At 40.4% G+C, this 19,143-nt stretch overlaps 1 protein-coding gene across 1 annotated transcript in view; it reads left to right on the forward strand.

Moving 5' to 3' along the window:
- LOC137261909 (kinesin heavy chain-like) overlaps positions 1-18,815 on the forward strand; it is a 39,101-nt gene extending 20,286 nt beyond the window's left edge. The window contains exons 6-18 of the mRNA XM_067799727.1: positions 1,013-1,195; positions 2,187-2,299; positions 3,512-3,629; positions 4,148-4,244; positions 4,479-4,596; positions 7,717-7,981; positions 8,348-8,418; positions 9,644-9,878; positions 11,248-11,380; positions 11,725-11,928; positions 14,786-15,712; positions 16,316-16,391; positions 17,446-18,815. Coding sequence (XP_067655828.1) covers positions 1,013-1,195; positions 2,187-2,299; positions 3,512-3,629; positions 4,148-4,244; positions 4,479-4,596; positions 7,717-7,981; positions 8,348-8,418; positions 9,644-9,878; positions 11,248-11,380; positions 11,725-11,928; positions 14,786-15,712; positions 16,316-16,391; positions 17,446-17,696 — 2,791 coding nt within the window. The 3' untranslated portion in view covers positions 17,697-18,815. The remainder of the gene's footprint in view (positions 1-1,012; positions 1,196-2,186; positions 2,300-3,511; positions 3,630-4,147; positions 4,245-4,478; positions 4,597-7,716; positions 7,982-8,347; positions 8,419-9,643; positions 9,879-11,247; positions 11,381-11,724; positions 11,929-14,785; positions 15,713-16,315; positions 16,392-17,445) is intronic.
- The last annotated feature ends 328 nt before the right edge of the window (positions 18,816-19,143 follow it).

The following is a 19,143-nucleotide window of genomic DNA, read 5'->3' on the forward strand; positions in this document are numbered from 1 at the left end:
GGATCCTTGGTTTCAGAGCACAAGGTTTCATGAAAGTGTTGATCTGACATGTGCATCATTTCATAGTTGCCTTACTATTTAGATTACATACCAAGACATAACAGGTGAACTCACCCACCAGTGGGTTGGTGGGTTGGACTACTTGTTAAAGCATTCACTCGTCACGCCAAAGACATGGGCTGATTATCCACATTATTATTGATAACATGTAAAAAACACATTTCTTGGGGTCCCTTCCATGAAAGTGCTGGGATAATGCTAAAAGCTAATTTCTGGTGTTAACCATTATGACATTGATGGGACATTGCTGAAAGTGGTGTAAAGTTATGTTTATTCACTACCTTAGCAAGTCTACATCATCTTGTAATGATCATATTAATTAATTTTGTAAACATTTAGTAAACAAGTGAAAGCTTGGAGAGGTCTGCTGTCATTGCAATTAGCTGCTGGAGCAGTTAGTGAAACCGAAGCTGAAGTTAATTTGTGTTATGGCATCAATTTATTTGTCTGTTGTTTTAACATCTCACTTAGCAATATCCCAGCTAAATGGTGGCAGAATGTAAATAATTGAGTCTGGACCAGACAGTCCAGTGATCAACAGCAGGAGTGTTGATCTACACAATTTAGATACAGTGACACATTGCAACTATGTTGGTGAGTCAGACCATTCACTCTTGTTAGTCACCTCTTATGTCAAACTTGGGTTGTGGAGGGTGGTGTTATGAGTGAGTTTAGTTTTACACAGCATTGAACAATATTCCAGCTATTCAAGTCTGCAAACAATTGAGCCTGGACCAGATAATCCAGTGATCAACAGCATAAGCATCGATCTACACAATTGGGAATCGATGACATGTGTCAGCCAAGTCAGCGAGCCTGACCATCCGATCCTGTTAGTCGCCTCTTATAGTTACCTTTTGTGGCAAGCATGGGTTGCTGAATACTAAAACTACCTGTATCTTCACGGGTTATGAAGTTTCTATTACAGCATGTCAGTGTGTTGTTTGTGCAGGTCTAAACTCCACCTAGTGGATCTGGCAGGGTCAGAGCGAGTAGCCAAGACAGGAGTGGATGGTCAGCAACTGACGGAAGCCAAATCCATCAACTTATCACTCCATCACCTAGAGACAGTCATTATCTCCCTCCAGGCAGACAGTGGAATAGACAGGCAGCGCACAGCACAGTCACTCAGGCAGTAAGTACCATAACTATCCTCTGTGGTGTGCCGTAAATAGTGCATCATAATTAACAGCCTTTTTGTTATCTTGCTTGATAATGGTAAAAGAAGCTATACCGAAATTTTGCATCATAGATATAAAGAAGTTGTTATCCACAAACTCCTATACTTTTCTATCAGTCTTAATTAAGAGCATTAATTATCAGCCTTGGTGTACCTGAATTAAGAGCATTAATGATCAGCCTTGGTGTACCTGAATTAAGAGCATTAATGATCAGCCTTGGTGTACCTTAATTAAGAGCATTGATTATCAGCCATAGTTTATCTGAATTAAGAGCATTAATTATCAGCCATGGTGTACCTGAATTAAGAGCATTAATTATCAGCCATGGTGTACCTGAATTAAGAGCATTAATTACATATGAACCTTGGTGTACCTTAATTAAGAGCATTAATTATCAGCCATGTTGTACCTTAATTAAGAGCATTAATTATCAGCCATGTTGTACCTTAATTAAGAGCATTAATTATCATCCATGGTATGCCTTAATTAACAACCATACATGTAATTATGAGTCATGTTGTATCTTGATTATCAAACAATATCTATGATCAAACACCATGGTATACCCTTTCATGTCTATTATTAAATAGAATATGCTCTGGTCATTCAACATTGAATACTACGGTTGCCATTGCCATCATTTATAGATAACACATGAAGCCTTGAAAGTCATTTACCTGTAGTCCTGTAAGATCTTATTCCATGCTACAGACACAATTTTTAAAATACTGGATACTGAAATCTAATGTGATAATTTGGTATGTGTACATTATCATGACTAACTTGCCACGTCCACGTCAGAATCAAACACAACTCTTCAAAAAGGTTGTAGGCATAAGAATATATACGTTATAAGACTTTGATATAGCCATGTGTATTTATTTCTGTGATTGTGTTAATACTGGTTATCATTTCTGTAGATTTTTGTTGTCCCATCTTCTACAGATTCAGCTCCTCGCCTCAGCTGAATCGACCTTACACTGCTGATGATGCTCGCTCCCCAAAACATGTCCCGTACAGGAACTCTTTGCTTACCATGGTTCTTCGAGACAGTCTGGGTAGGTCGCTTATTGTGGTCCTCAAGGACAATGAGAATAGTAGTGGTGTGACGATTCATCGATACACAGGCAGCAGATACAGTGAATCAGTGCAAAGTTTGACATACTTCAAATGGTCCGTGATACATTGATGTTTAACATTGAATGTTGCCGAATCGCAATTTCTGTCAAGATATGCTGTTTTTAAAGAACAAGCTTCATTCCATTGTTACTGTATTGAGAGCATTCAGCAACATGCAGATATGAAAGATATTTTTTATCTTTTTTCTGTTTATAACAGTATTATATTGTATTTTTTTTTTTACTTGTTTTTGAAAAAGTGTCTAATGTGCCTTTTTGCAAATGAAAGTTTCTTTCATTTAAACATTGTTTTTGTTTTGATCTTAAAGTGTTTTACAGTTGGTGTTAAAATGAAAGGTTTAGCATTGTCATATGTATCGGGATTCATAACATATATCGCAGAGTAAGTGCACAATACTTTTGAGATATATCATCGCAACTAAACTCATGATGTATCATATCCCAGGTTGTATGTCAGTACCATCATTAGTGGGGAGGTCTGCTGACTGTGGTCCTCTTGGTAGTCTGTTATCCATGGTCACATGTCACAATCTGTGTAGGTGAATTTTTCCCTCTGCCTAAGGTTATGCTCAAGGACACCCTGGGTAGGTTGCTTGCATTTTGCATATACTACACACGTTTTACAAAAGGTAACAACTGGTGTCCAACCCCTTGAAACAAGGTTCAGACACTGAACCTGTTTCTTCTTAAACATTTTTCCTGTTCCTCAATGGCAGCCTAGATACAATGGATTGGCTTCGTATCTGAAAACAGACTACACAGAATATTTTAACTATTTCCGGAGGTTAATGATTTAACAGAAAGGTCATTAGTTTTCACTGTTTCTAATACAGACCCATGAAGGTCCCGGGGTAGAACAGGCCTTCAGCAACCATGCTTGCCATAAAAGGTAACTATGCTTGTCGTAAGATCCGACTAATGGATTGGGTGGTCAGACTCGCTGACTTGGTTGACACGTCATTGGTTACCAATTGCGCAGATCAATGCTCATGCTGTTGATCACTGGATTATCTGGTCCAGACTTGATTTTTTACAGACTGCCACAGTGGCGTAAAACTAAACTGAGTCACTCACTCATTATTTCTGCTACAAGGTGTTTCATATTTTGACACTGTGTTTCATGTCTCTCAGGAGGTAACTGTCAGACTGCCATGATTGCCACCATCTCCCTGGAAGTACAGAATCTCGGAGAATCTTTATCAACCTGCCGCTTTGCCCAGAGGGTGGCCTGCATTGCCAATCATGCCACGTGAGTAGACACACATAAAGTAAGCAGTTCTTATCAGCTGTGAAACACAAGAAACACATGTTATTATTCTACCCAGCTTGGGTACACTCTGCTCTGCACATCTCATACTGATAAATAATCTTAACACAGGTAAATACTTTAACAATTTTTTTCATATTCAGTTTCAATCAGTATGAATAATTGCATTCATGGAGGGATACTGAACATGCAAGTGAATCATCATGAATAGTCCTCAGGTGTCAGTCATTTTCTTAGACAGATTCAGTTACTGGCATACTGATGTAATATTTCTGGAATTTTGCTGAGTTTATCAGAAATAAATATCTTTAATATGTAATATTCTCAATAAAATACTAGTGTGTTATTTAAGAAAATTGTACTTTCAAACAAGTGATAAAATTAGGTCATAGATTTCAATGAAAATGTCAAGTGATTCCTTGGGGATGCTGCTCTTACCTTTTCTTCTCACGTGGTACTGTATGTTAATGTTGTATTGAATATTTACATTTTGCTTACAGGCGAAATGAGGAAATTGATGATCGCACTCTGATCAAAAGACTGAAGAAAAGAGTTGCTGAACTAGAGGCAGAGATTGCCTTCATGAAACTGAACAAGGTTAGAAAATGCAACACAGCACCATCAACAGTTCTGAATGTACCTAGTTCCGTGTAAGGGATTCTGGGATAGAATTTTGTCACCAGGACATAGGCCTCATTTAAAAATGTAAATAGTCTTAGTTTGCATAATGCTTTTCGGTGTTTAGATGTTTTTTTCATTGTTGGAGTATTGTGGTCAGTATCTTATTAATTAGAAACTTATTGGTTACTGTTATTTTGAATTTTATTCCAGGATACTGAGTGTACAGACGAAATGATGAGCAGCAAGTTAACTGATGAGGACAAACTACACTGTGCACGGGTTGTTCATGAATATCTTGGGGGTCGTCTCAGCGACCCAGTTACAGCAGGTAGATCACACATAATATAGTTCAGGAATATCTCGGGGATCGTCTTAGTGAGCCAGTTACATCAGGTAGATCGTACATAATATAGTGCATGAATATCTCGGGGATCGTCTTAGTGAGCCAGTTACAGCAGGTAGATCACACATAATATAGTTCAGGAATATCTCGGGGATCGTCTTAGTGAGCCAGTTACATCAGGTAGATCACACATAATATAGTGCATGAATATCTCAGGGGTCATCTCAGTGACTCAGTTACAGCAGGTAGATCACACATAATATAGTGCATGAATATCTCAAGGGTTGTCTTAACAACCCAGTTACAGCAGGTAGATCACACATAATACAGTGCATGAATATCTCAGAGGGTGTCTCCCTGACCTAGTCACATAAGAGAGGCCATGTTACATGTAGTACATGAATAACTTGGAGCCATCTCACTGACCATGCAGTCCCAGAAGGTAGGTCATGTTCCAGTGTAGTACATGAATAACTTGGAGCCATCTCACTGACCATGCAGTCCCAGAAGGTAGGTCATGTTCCAGTGTAGTACATGAATAACTTGGAGGCATCTCACTGACCATGCAGTCCCAGAAGGTAGGTCATATTCCAGTGTAGTACATGAATAACTTGGAGCCATCTCACTGACCATGCAGTCCCAGAAGGTAGGTCATGTTCCAGTGTAGTACATGAATAACTTTGAGCCATCTCACTGACCATGCAGTCCCAGAAGGTAGGTCATGTTCCAGTGTAGTACATGAGTAACTTGGAGGCATCTCACTGACCATGCAGTCCCAGAAGGTAGGTCATGTTCCAGTGTAGTACATGAATAACTTGGAGCCATCTCACTGACCATGCAGTCCCAGAAGGTAGGTCATATTCCAGTGTAGTACATGAATAACTTGGAGCCATCTCACTGACCATGCAGTCCCAGAAGGTAGGTCATGTTCCAGTGTAGTACATGAATAACTTGGAGCCATCTCACTGACCATGCAGTCCCAGAAGGTAGGTCATGTTCCAGTGTAGTACATGAATAACTTGGAGCCATCTCACTGACCATGCAGTCCCAGAAGGTAGGTCATATTCCAGTGTAGTACATGAATAACTTGGAGCCATCTCACTGACCATGCAGTCCCAGAAGGTAGGTCATGTTCCAGTGTAGTACATGAATAACTTGGAGGCATCTCACTGACCATGCAGTCCCAGAAGGTAGGTCATATTCCAGTGTAGTACATGAATAACTTGGAGCCATCTCACTGACCATGCAGTCCCAGAAGGTAGGTCATGTTCCAGTGTAGTACATGAATAACTTGGAGCCATCTCACTGACCATGCAGTCCCAGAAGGTAGGTCATATTCCAGTGTAGTACATGAATAACTTGGAGCCATCTCACTGACCATGCAGTCCCAGAAGGTAGGTCATGTTCCAGTGTAGTACATGAATAACTTGGAGCCATCTCACTGACCATGCAGTCCCAGAAGGTAGGTCATATTCCAGTGTAGTACATGAATAACTTGGAGCCATCTCACTGACCATGCAGTCCCAGAAGGTAGGTCATGTTCCAGTGTAGTACATGAATAACTTGGAGGCATCTCACTGACCATGCAGTCCCAGAAGGTAGGTCATATTCCAGTGTAGTACATGAATAACTTGGAGCCATCTCACTGACCATGCAGTCCCAGAAGGTAGGTCATGTTCCAGTGTAGTACATGAATAACTTGGAGCCATCTCACTGACCATGCAGTCCCAGAAGGTAGGTCATGTTCCAGTGTAGTACATGAATAACTTGGAGGCATCTCACTGACCATGCAGTCCCAGAAGGTAGGTCATGTTCCAGTGTAGTACATGAATAACTTGGAGCCATCTCACTGACCATGCAGTCCCAGAAGGTAGGTCATGTTCCAGTGTAGTACATGAATAACTTGGAGCCATCTCACTGACCATGCAGTCCCAGAAGGTAGGTCATGTTCCAGTGTAGTACATGAATAACTTGGAGCCATCTCACTGACCATGCAGTCCCAGAAGGTAGGTCATGTTCCAGTGTAGTACATGAATAACTTGGAGCCATCTCACTGACCATGCAGTCCCAGAAGGTAGGTCATGTTCCAGTGTAGTACATGAATAACTTGGAGCCATCTCACTGACCATGCAGTCCCAGAAGGTAGGTCATGTTTCAGTGTAGTACATGAGTAACTTGGAACCATCTCACTGACCATGCAGTCCCAGAAGGTAGGTCATATTCCAGTGTAGTACATGAATAACTTGGAGCCATCTCACTGACCATGCAGTCCCAGAAGGTAGGTCATATTCCAGTGTAGTACATGAGTAACTTGGAGCATTCTCACTGACCATGCAGTCCCAGAAGGTAGGTCATGTTCCAGTGTAGTACATGAATAACTTGGAACCATCTCACTGACCATGCAGTCCCAGAAGGTAGGTCATATTCCAGTGTAGTACATGAATAACTTGGAACCATCTCACTGACCATGCAGTCCCAGAAGGTAGGTCATGTTCCAGTGTAGTACATGAATAACTTCAGTTGTAGCAGCCAGGTGATGGGTAATGCAGGAGCATTGTGATAGAATTCAGAGAAGATGTTTTATCCAAAACTGCAGACTTTTGTAAAGTGGAAATTATCTGCCATTTCTAGGTTTGTGCTTTCACTTTTATATTTCGGGTTGTTTAAAGTATGTGGTAACACTCAGCAATGCATTGATGAAATGATCAATTGTTACTGAACAGTGTTGTAATTGCTACTCCACACTGAAATAGGAGTTTAACACTTTCCATATTGTTAATAGTGAATGAGTGAGTGAGTTTAGTTTTACTCCACACTCTGCAATATTCCAGCTATATGGCAGCGGTCTGTAAATAATCGAGTCTGGACCAGACAATCCTGTGGTCAACAGCATGAGCATTGATCTGCACAATTGGTAACCAGCTGACATGTGACAACCAAGTCAGCCGATCCTGTTACTCGCCTCTTATGACAAACCTTTTATGGCAAGCATGGGTTGCTGAGGGCTTGTTCCACCCTGGACCTTCAGGGGTCCATATTGTTAATAAGTTATGGTCACAGTTAGATTTGTTTCATCAGATGTCATCAGAATCATTTTAATTCCAGGCATTACCGATCCTTACAAGTTCCGGGAATGTCTTCGGCTGCTAAAAAAGATGGTTCTCAGTGGCTACTTCAAGTCCGGGTCCGGGTCCGGGTCTGGTTCTGGTCCTGGATCAAAAAACAGTCCAGGGAAGGGTCAGAGAAACTACAACAGGAGGGCAGATGATAACTCCGTCCAGATTCTACGCATTGATCACGACAACACCGACATTGGCAACATCACATGTGACAATATGGATGATGGTAACAACAATGCAGATATTACCAGGTACCAATAACTATCCTTTGTTTCAGTCTAGGGATGAACTTTTGTATGAGAATGTTAATAGTATACAATATTAAATATTATGTTACATTGTATTTTATGAATGACCTTATCAAACTCATTAGTTATAGTTTTCAAATATTGTGTTACTTTCCATTTTTATGATAACCAGAACAAGCTCAGAACACCCACAATAGAAAGTCTGTGTGTTGCGGAAATTAACCAGTCATGATAGATTAGTCAGTAATCATTTTTTAGAGTTGTATGTGCTTAACAGATCTAAGGACAAATATCTGTTAAGACTTCAGCTGAAGGGTGAACTATAGAGCCCCTGTGATGTTGCACATTCTGTTATTCTCTTCTCTTCAGTCCTCCAATGAAGCCAGGCCAGGCTTGGGGTGAGAGTCCACTGCCAAGTACTCCAGATGTTAATGATAGAGGTATGTCCATTACACAGCAATGTGTTACTTAGGTCTTACATGTTCTTATATGATTATGAAACTGATGAGGAGCTTAATGGTTAAAACATTCGCCTGTCATGCTTAAGATGTGGGCACATCGTATGAAGCCTATTTCTTGTGTTCCCTACCATGATATTGCCCGGAATATTGGTAAGAAAGACTTAAAGCTAAGTTCACTCACACGCTACACTCATAAAACTAGAATTATAAAACATAAAGTGAAAATTCAGAGAAAAATATATAATGATGTTGACAGTTATTTTTATTCAGCCATTGGTAAAGATCTCTCTCACAATGAATTTTATCCTATCTCAAACTGTGCAATTTTTTCCATCCAAAGTGACAACACTGTCACCTGTTCCCAGCTCCAAAAAACCTCACCTAGCTTGAACACATCCTCTCTTACAAATTGTAAACAGGGTTGAAGTTTCAGACAATGCATCAGAAAGATAATGTTTTCTATGCAGTCCAGTGTAAAGACCACTTAACAATATTAATATTCCCGGGGATATTTTAGGGCAGAATATTTTCAAGCAGTAATTTATCATTCATATTTTTATGGAAATTATCAATCCAGAATTTAAAACAAATCCAGTAAAATCTGTGTATTTACACTAAGATTTTCAACCACCAACTATCAAAATCAGACAACCACAGGTCTTGCCCAATCTATTATCACTGGGCGTTGGTGGTACTGACGATGAAGATTCCCTATTTGCTGAGTAGTGGTCCAGTTATCACATTCCCTCTTAGTAGGTACAGAAACACTACACCTGCACTTGTCTGTTTATCAAGATGACATGCGATGTACATGTATATATGAAATCTTTTTTAGAATAGCGAGAACCCAACTCTCACATGCACAACAATAGCAAGACTCCATCAGTATTTCAGTGAACCAGTACCAGGGATTAGGAAAGGCAGGGACCATGGGCCATTTGCACAGCAGAAAGAAAAATGGCCCGTTCAGATTTTGAATTTTACTATTAATACAAAGGGTAGAGGCCCTTTCTTAATTCAGAAAATGGCTAATAGTCCTGAAAATTGCCCAGTGTCAAAGTTCTCTATCCCAATCCCTGTAGTGCAATGCCTTTTGTTTTTATCAGTGGTCAGCAAGCTCACATTTTTGGTATCGGTAACGTCTTAAATGCTGCAACTATGGAACTATAGCTATAGAATGTCACCTTATGCACCTGACTTTCAGGGAAGAAAGGTACAGACTGGACCTCCCCTCACCGGCCAATCACAGCAGACTCCACAACCAGCAACTGTGCCAAGTATACATCACCATATGAGCGGAAGCGTGAGCGTGAGATCCAGCGTCTAAGTCGCAAAATCAACAAGTTGCAGTCGAGCTACGAGAGCAAGGAGAATGAGCTGATGGACCTCCAGCAAAATGTGGAGTTGCAGGAGCTAGACGTCATGGAGTCGGGGCTTCAGTGAGTTAGCTTTATGATCTCAGTTGATATATTTATCCTGTCCAACATTTCATTTGTGGTTGCACAATCTGAGATTTCAGTTGATCTGTTTTATGTGTCACACGTTTAAAGGTTGTGGTAATTAGTCCTGGGCCTAGACTGTCAAAGATCTCTTAGCGCTAAGATAGTTGTAAGTGCCATGCATTAACATTAATTTACAACTACCTTAGTGCTAGAGAGATTAAAAAATCTAGGACCTGGACTCTAGTGATATACAGATATTAAGACCGTAACTGATCTGTTTAACCTGTCAAACACTAGGCTTTTTCATAGTTCTGTCTCGGAGTCTTGCTCAAGTGAGACATAGATTTATTACCTCCCTTCTTTTGCTCAACACTGACAGACTTGGTAACAACTTCAGTCCATTACAGATAGGCATTTTAATGGTCTTCCAGTAGGTTGGTAGGTATCTGTACTCATCCTGGATTGTTGTAAGGTGTATGCACTTATCCTGAAGTGTTGTGACATGTCAGTACGTATCCTTGAGGGCCTGAAGTGTTGTGACATGTCAGTACGTATCCTTGAGGGCCTGAAGTGTTGTGACATGTCAGTACGTATCCTTGAGGGCCTGAAGTGTAGTGAGATGTCAGTACGTATCCTTGAGGGCCTGAAGTGTTGTGAGATGTCAGTACGTATCCTTGAGGGCCTGAAGTGTTGTGAGATGTCAGTATGTATCCTTGAGGGCCTGAAGTGTTGTGAGATGTCAGTACGTATCCTTGAGGGCCTGAAGTGTTGTGACATGTCAGTACGTATCCTTGAGGGCCTGAAGTGTTGTGAGATGTCCATAATTATCCTGGAGGGCCTGAACTGTTGTGATGTGTCTGTACTTACCCTAGAGGGTCTGATGTGTTGTGAGGTGTCTGTACTTATCCTGGGGTGTCTGAAGTGTTGTGAGGTGTCTGTACTTATCCTGTGTACTTATCCTGGAGGGTTTGAAGCGTTGTGATGTGTCTGTAGTTATCCTGGAGGGTTTGAAGCGTTGTGATGTGTCTGTAGTTATCCTAGAGGGTCTGAAGTGTTGTGAGGTGTCTGTACTTATCCTGTGTACTTATCCTGGAGGGTTTGAAGTGTTGTGATGTGTCTGTAGTTATCCTGGAGGGTTTGAAGCGTTGTGATGTGTCTGTAGTTATCCTAGAGGGTCTGAAGTGTTGTGAGGTGTCTGTACTTTTCCTGTGTACTTATCCTGGAGGGTCTGAAGTGTTGTGACATGTCTGTAGTTATCCTAGAGAATTATGAGTTGTCTGTATTTATCCTCTTGTGCTATGCGGGTTCCGTACTTTTCCTGGTGTATTGTGAGGTGTCCTTACTTATCCTGAGTGTTATTTTTCAGGGCCAAGGTTGAGGTCACCAAGGACCAGGTCAGCCACCAGCAGGCTTATGTCAGTCAACTGCGGGACACTGAAGCCGACCCAGGACTTCTGGAGCAGGAAAAGCTTGTCGAGAGACAGCTCAGGAAGAGACAGGTGAGAAAAAGTGAGAGAGAAAGGTTGTAGGGGAGTTACAGGTGGGAGGGTAGGGTGAAGCAGGCTTGGTGTACATAGTAACAAAGGTGGTATAACTGGAGAGACACGTGGGGTGCAATACAATAGTCAAGTGGTTTCAAACAGTACATTATTGAACTGGAGTCCACTCAGCCAGTTTTGAGAGCTTCACAACATGAACATGAAGTGTGACTAAGTATAATTTCAGTGTAAACTGCATAATACCAGGACTCACAACCTACACTTTCAGAATTCAGGTATACGTTCTCCTCTTGACTAAAAGTAAAAGCTTTACTTTTTCTCTTAAAATTCTCAATATTTTTCAGGCAAAATTTGAGAAGAAGATTGAAGCTATACGGCAGAGGAGGATCAACATTCTAAGAAAAGATGGGGAATCCCCAGAATTGCCCAAAACTCCTACTAAAGTGTGCATTGAGGAAAAATTCGGCCAGTACAAGAAGCGTGATGGCTCCCTAAACACACGCCAAGTGTTCGACATGCTGAAACAAGAGGAAAAGAAGAGAGAGAAGGTAACAAACAATTGTTACTATTTCTCTCCAGCTTCAGAAAGCACAAGTGAAAGTTGACCACTTTTGATGCTTAATATCTTGAAATTTGCAACATGTTTTCCCTTTCCATACACGAGACCAGTGTTACAAATACAATTTTTGAAGACACATCTTTTCATAGCGAAGGTATTGATGTGTACAGTCAAGCCGTGTTAATCTGGACACTTCAGTTTTTCATCAAAAACGTTCGGATAGTGAAACGTACGGACTACTGAAACGAACTTTTATGAACACAACTACAGTAGGGTTACTTCCCTTTGACATGGCAATACCAAAAACATATGAACATATACAAGTTTCAAAAGACTTTATTACAGTTTGTAGACATAATAACTTGAATATTCATATAATAACCAATCAAAGCATACAATCATGTCTGGATAGATTATACATACACGTAACAAAACTGGCACACTTGTGACTGGCAGCATTGTCACGAAGTAAGATCATGTGTTAACCACGTGATTGCATCTGTCTGTCAAATGATCATAGCCAATCACAAAACATATCCGATATCCGAAATTGTGCTCTTGTTGATAGAATGTCCGAATTCTTGACCAAAATGATTACACATAAGATCAAAATTGGCTTTAGGGTTTTCTTTTTTTTTGCGTTCGGCAGTAATTTCACATCTTTTACACCTAGGGGCAGGACTTGCCATTATGACTGACAAGCGTCAGGTTATCTCATTTTGACACGATCACTGTTTTATACAGGAAGTAAGCATGACAGGTATTACTCCAACTAACCAAAAGTGAGACCTACTAATTGATCAAAATCACAAACTAACGACATCTTCAACTCGCAAGTGTCATTTAACAATTACTACTGAATGGGGCTCATGGTGTGAAGGGATTATCCAAACCTTTTTGATGTACCGCCGGATTAATGAAGCAAAACTATGTGTAATTAACCAATCTGTTTAACTCTGATTAATGTTCGGATACAGAGAGTGAAGCACCGGATTACTGAATCAACAGGTAATGAGTTTACATAGTAAACAAAATTGGTTACAGCAAGCTATTGTTTGGATATCGCGGGAATTGGATTATCGGGGTCCGGACTAGCGCGGCCTGACTGTAATTTGTTACCAGTTTGTAAACTCTTGTATACTCTTAGAGGGAGAAGAACAAAATATATAACTGTCAAAAGTTCAGTCTAAGTGAACTCGAAAAGGTTTCAAAGGTTTCAAATTGTTATTATTGGTTTGTATTCCAAGGGGGTAATCGCAGTAGTTGGAACAGTGAAACAAATGCACGAGCGATGACCGTTAACCACTTTCAATTGTTTTTGGTGTTCAGTAAATGAGCAAAACCCCCTTGTGATACAAATAAACAAAGCGATTTGAAATTTTGAATTTTCATTTGGCGAGGTAAAATTATGAGGAATCGCAGTCAAAATTTCTCTTTATTTGGTTTACTTTTTGGTTTAAAGTGAAATTCATCAGTACGTTTTCAGTGCAAACAGACTAAGGGTTGATCATTTTCAACCAAAAATACTACTGGCAGGGATTTAGATTTACCCAGAGGCCAATACTCTTCCTCAAGTTTGTCAGTGATTTGATATCACAGCAATACAGGCTATAGGGTTAATTACAAATACTGAAATCAGAACACTGTATTTGTTTCTTTGTATGATGTCACTCTTGTCTTTTGTATCACACTTGAGGCTCCTCAACTGCATGATCATTGCTCATAGTTTCGACCAAAGGCTTGCCAGGTCCTGATTGGATTGTACCAGACAGGTGTACCGTTAATCTGTATGATCGTCCTGACAGAGCACTGACGACCTGAAAAAAACTTTCCCGAAGTTGTGTAATAAGCCTACCCGCTTCTACCAACTGCTCTTTTTTGTCCTAAAAAATCGACTTATACAGGGTAATATATGGTACAAAGGTTGGTGTGATAGATCCATGAGGCAGTGTCAAGTTACAGTCCATTTGAGTCAAAATCTCCCCAATGAATTGCACTCTAACTCAGAAACAAATAATCGTAAATGACTCAAACTAAGACCAAAGTAAATAGGAAAAACACACCAAGAAACTTGCCCATGCCTCTCGCTTACCTGGCTGTTAGCTGAGCTGTTGCTACACCCCTGTCACAAATCCTGCAGTATCTAAAGAAAATAATGATGGTTTGTGAAACAACTTTATATTTTGTTGACAAAAATTATGATAAAATTCTGACCCATGAAGGTCCAGGGTTTCAGCAACCCAAGCTTGCCACAGAAGGCGACTATGCTAGTTGTTAGAGGGGATCAGGTGGTCATGCTCGCTGACTTGGTTGACACATGTCATTGATTCCCAATTGCACAGAGCGATGTTCATGCTGTTGATCACTGGATTGTCTGGTCCAGACTTAATTATTTGCAGACCACTGCCATATAGATAGAATATCACTCTTTATGATAAAATTCTGCAGAGTTTGTGTGCTTTTCCTATTTACTTTCATGTTAGTTTGAGTCATTTCCGATAATTTGTTTTTGAGTTAATTCATTGGGGAGATTTTGACTTAAATGGACTGTAGAAAAGGTCCATAGTGATCCATGCTGGATATATTGGATCAGGTGGCCCAACTCCATGGCTTGATGGTATGTTGCCATACCCAAACAATGTTCATCTTTTTTCTTTACAATATTAATCACCAGTTTGCATGTTCTCCCTGACTATCATCATATAGCTGAAATATTGCTGAGTGTAGCATTAAGTAACAAACTGTGATAGGGCTAGATATTAATGACTGTGGCATAAGACACAATTCCTTCACTAGGTCACTTCCATGAATGACTTTGATTTGACCATGTTGATTTTAACTGACAGGCTCAAACAGAAATTGAACGAGAGAAAATTCTGACAGTGAGTCGCCAGCTTGAGGTACGTGAAGCTGCCACCAGACAGAAACTCCGGGAACTGAAACAGATGATCCACCAGTCACATGACAAGGAGGAAGCAAGCGCAGACCTGAAACATGAGGATCAGAACAGCAGAACATTCCATAAAAACAAAACTCATGTCGACAGTCCAACTGAGGATGGTCGTGAAAGAATCAATAACTTCGAAAAGAAAGGATCGAGAAGCAATGGTGCTAACACTGAGAAGAATAATGTTAAGGACAATCAGATTGGTTCCAAATTAAACTCAAGACCAGTCTCAGGGAAGAGCTTCCTGTCTGTACAATCAATGGCTCTTCCTGATTGTAACTTTTACGCCCACAGAAAGCCGTCATCAGGTGCAGCTTCACGATGGGACTCGGCATATTCCACACGGCCATCCACAGCTGAAACACGACCAGTTACTGCTGATACATCTATGGAAAAATCCCCACCTGATGGGCTTTCATTAATCAGTCTTTCACAAGCCAGTAACCCAGACTTAAATCCAGTGTTTGAGTCGAATGATCTTCCAGGGAATAGCATACCCAATGAACAGTCTAGCCAGAAGGCAGACCAACCCTTTGTGACATACATGCCTAGTGAATATGTGTATGGTATGGCTAATGGGGATAAGTTTGATGCCAGGAGAATGGAGTTGTCATCCAAGACCTTTGAGACTGCATTATCTTCCATGTTAGATAAGGAAGAGACAGTTAACTACTCAGAGGAGTATTACAACCAGTTTGCTCGGTCAGGAAAACGAAAGCATGGCAGCCCAACTCGTAAGCAGACACACAGTAAACATAGAGATGTTGACACAAGCAACACTGATGATGCAACAAAGATGCTCATGGCATGGGGTCCTGAGGCTAAGGTAGGTGATGAAGAATTTCAGAACTATTTTTCTGTTTCGTGTACCAGTATGCCTGTGAATTTTGTTTGACTTCCAATTTTGTGCTTGATATTTTTTTAACTTAGAGACTGTTAATAATTTTTGGCTAGGGGTGGTGGCATGGCATGGGGTGGAGATGGATGGGGTGTTGTTATCAACATTTTGTTCTGGGAAGATGGGCACGATCATCATTTTTGTACACATGTCCACATTATTCATCATTTCTAGTGAGCAGTGCTGATAAAATCTTTTCACCTAATTATAAAACAGCGTTCAACCGAACCAGAGATACTAATGTTAAAAGTAACTATTGTTTCTAGCCTCCAGCTGTTTTTGTCAACCAGTCTCTAAACCAACAAAAAGATTGGCTTTTCACGAACAGATTAACTTGCCATCCAGTTTTTTTCATGGACACAAGATTGTCAGTGTATAGTTAGGATAGTTACATGAGTGACATCGATGAAGAAGTCACGCCTGAAATTAAGTGATGGGAGAAGGATCAGTCAAATTAGTAAGCAGACACAAGATGCTGACTGATTGAGGATGTTCCATTATCTGTTGAGTCACACCTGTTTGTTGCTCCAGGAATCGTCTGTTGGAGCCAAACTTGCCATGTTCCTGGAGGACATTTGCAGCACCCCAGATGCAAGAAAACATAGAGGTAACCATGGTAGCTCTATCTTTCATACTGCAATGGAATCTATATTTGTTGGTGCATATAGATTGATATGTGACCATAATAAATGAATAAAAATGGTTTGATAAGAATGTCATATTTTTTATGACAACTTCATTGGTTACTTGTTCTAAAATGTGAGATAATAAGTGACAAAAATATATATATATTAATATAACAGTTATAGTGGAAACTGTAAAGCGATCACTTACAGTGTCTAAACCGGTGACCCATGAAGGTCTTCAGCAACCCATGCTTGCCACGAAAGGTGACTGTGCTTGTCATAAGAGGCGACTAACGGGATCGAGTGGTCAGGCTCACTGACTTGGTTGACACGTCATTGGTTCCCAGTTGCGCAGATCGATGCTCATGTTGTTGATTACTGGATTGTCTGGTCCAGACTCGATTATTTACAGACCGCCGCCATATAGCTGGAATATTGCTGAGTGCAGCGTAAAACTAAACTCACTCACTCACTCTAAACTGCACTCATTAAGACTGAGGAAATAATGCGGCTTAGACAACATGCTGGATTGTAGAGATGAGGATAAATCTACAAGTCATGGATGAGACTGAGATTATGTGCCAGTGATGACAACTTGCTGGATTGAACAGATGCCAGTTTTGACAGCTTACACTGTAATTCCATTTGCTCAAGGGAGGATAAATACGTAAGACATATTTCCTACTTAGTGAGTTATTATTGCTTAACATGTTGACTGCCTGTCACAAGTATACTCATAGTATCAATTCTGGTCAAATTAGCCACTGCGAGTTGCAAGTTTCACATGCCGACAAAATAGGCACAAGAAACATACAGCTCCTGGTGTTCTTTGTTACCGCCAGGAAACAATTGCTTTCTGTGCCTGCTCGCCAACATGTGAAACATGTTTTCAAATACTGCTGACATAACTATGAGATAACTTGTAGTGACAAATTCAACCAGAATTGATATGATGGGTATGCTTGAGGTGGCAACATGTTAACTATGTACCAGGTTTATTAGTGTCAAAAAACTTTATGATGTTCCTCCATACAGGAAAGTCGTCTTCCAAGAAGAACTCCAGCGATCGCTTTACAAATCGTCTGGAGCAGTTCCAGTCTTCTCCTGTACAGAATGTTACCAGTAGTCGCCAAAAGATCAAGGCTCTGCCGGATACAGAAAGAGAGTCTGCGTACATGAGCAAGGCAGAGACAGAGAGGCACCGTATTGCCAAAATCAGGAAAGCCAGACAGGCAGCAGAAGTTATACAAAAAGCATGGAGGAAGCACCATAAAAAACCATCCTAGCAAATATAGGTCTTATTGCACAAGATAATATTTTTATCAAACAAATTAACGTGAGCAAATACAGGAGTGGAATGCATGTTTAGAAAAGAAAGAGTGTTATGTTATTTGATTTGATGGTTAGTTTCTTTTTCTGTTGTGCTAACTGGTCTCAGAGAAAAACTATTATGCTGCATGGTTCCAGGGTATTTTTAAAAATTTGTTTATTATAATGGACTGAAAGTTAATTGTGACATCAGCTGTTGACAGTTGACAAAGGCTATGAGGTTGTGTGGTTTTATTCAAATACCACAAAATGACACACACTACACAACAGGTCTGGTCTTTAGGAAATGATTTTATTACATTATTTCATTATATATTCTTATTTTATTATTATACGTGTATATATATAATCCTGCATATTTGATCAACGACAAGAGTAGCTTTACCTTTTTGATACTTGTTATTGTACTGTAGTACTTAACTCCATTTATACTTATAGGTGGCGCTGTTTGCTGCTGTCTTAACCATAGCATGACCTTGCTCACTTGCACTCAGGTGTTGTATTTAAACTGTCAAGTACTTAAACACAGTGACAGAAGCAGAAATGAAACCCAGTTATATTGTGCTTGAGAACGTGAGTGACTCAGTTTGGATTTACGCCACTTCCAGCAATGTCATGGTTGGAGACACCAGAAATAGGCATCACACGTTTTACCCATGTGGAGAATTGAACCCAGGTCTTTGGCACGATGAGCGATCGCTTTAACCACTATGCTACCCCACTGATCCCATAGTACTTGAACCCGTGAAGGTCCCGGGGTAGAATAGGCCTTCAGCAACCCATGCTTGCCATAAAAGACTATGCTTGTCGTAAGAGGCAACCAACGGGATCGGGTGGTCAGGCTCGCTGACTTGGTTGACACATGTCATCGGTTCCCAATTGCGCAGATCAATGCTCATGTTGTTGATCACTGGATTGTCTGGTCCAGACTCGATTATTTACAGACCGCCGCCATATAGCTGGAATATTGCTAAGTGTGGCGTAAAACTAAACTCACTCACTCACTCACTCACTCCATAGTACTTGAGACAAATTGCAGTGGGAAAGCCGATTAAAGTCGATGAAAAATTCAGTTAGCAGTGTGTCTACATTATTCTTTTTCAGAAACACACAAGGTTGTGAAGTGTTGTGATTACTGTGCTCTGCAGTGGTTTAACCATGTCAGCAGTAGTCAAAAATGATGGCATTATCATCATATTAAGAATCACATAAATATCCCCAACCTTGGATGTCAATGGTAGTGTTAGTGGGCATCTAATTGCTCTAGAAATATATATAACATAGGTGACACCCTCAAACATAAAATCAGTTTTATGAGGCAAGGGAACACAGGTCTGGTATCTGATAATTGGACGCATGGTCTCACACAGGTTAGTTGGGCATTTATGCATTACTTGCCATTTA

The sequence above is a fragment of the Haliotis asinina genome, chromosome 14, assembly GCF_037392515.1.
Source record: "Haliotis asinina isolate JCU_RB_2024 chromosome 14, JCU_Hal_asi_v2, whole genome shotgun sequence".
NCBI classification, from domain to species: domain Eukaryota; kingdom Metazoa; phylum Mollusca; class Gastropoda; order Lepetellida; family Haliotidae; genus Haliotis; species Haliotis asinina.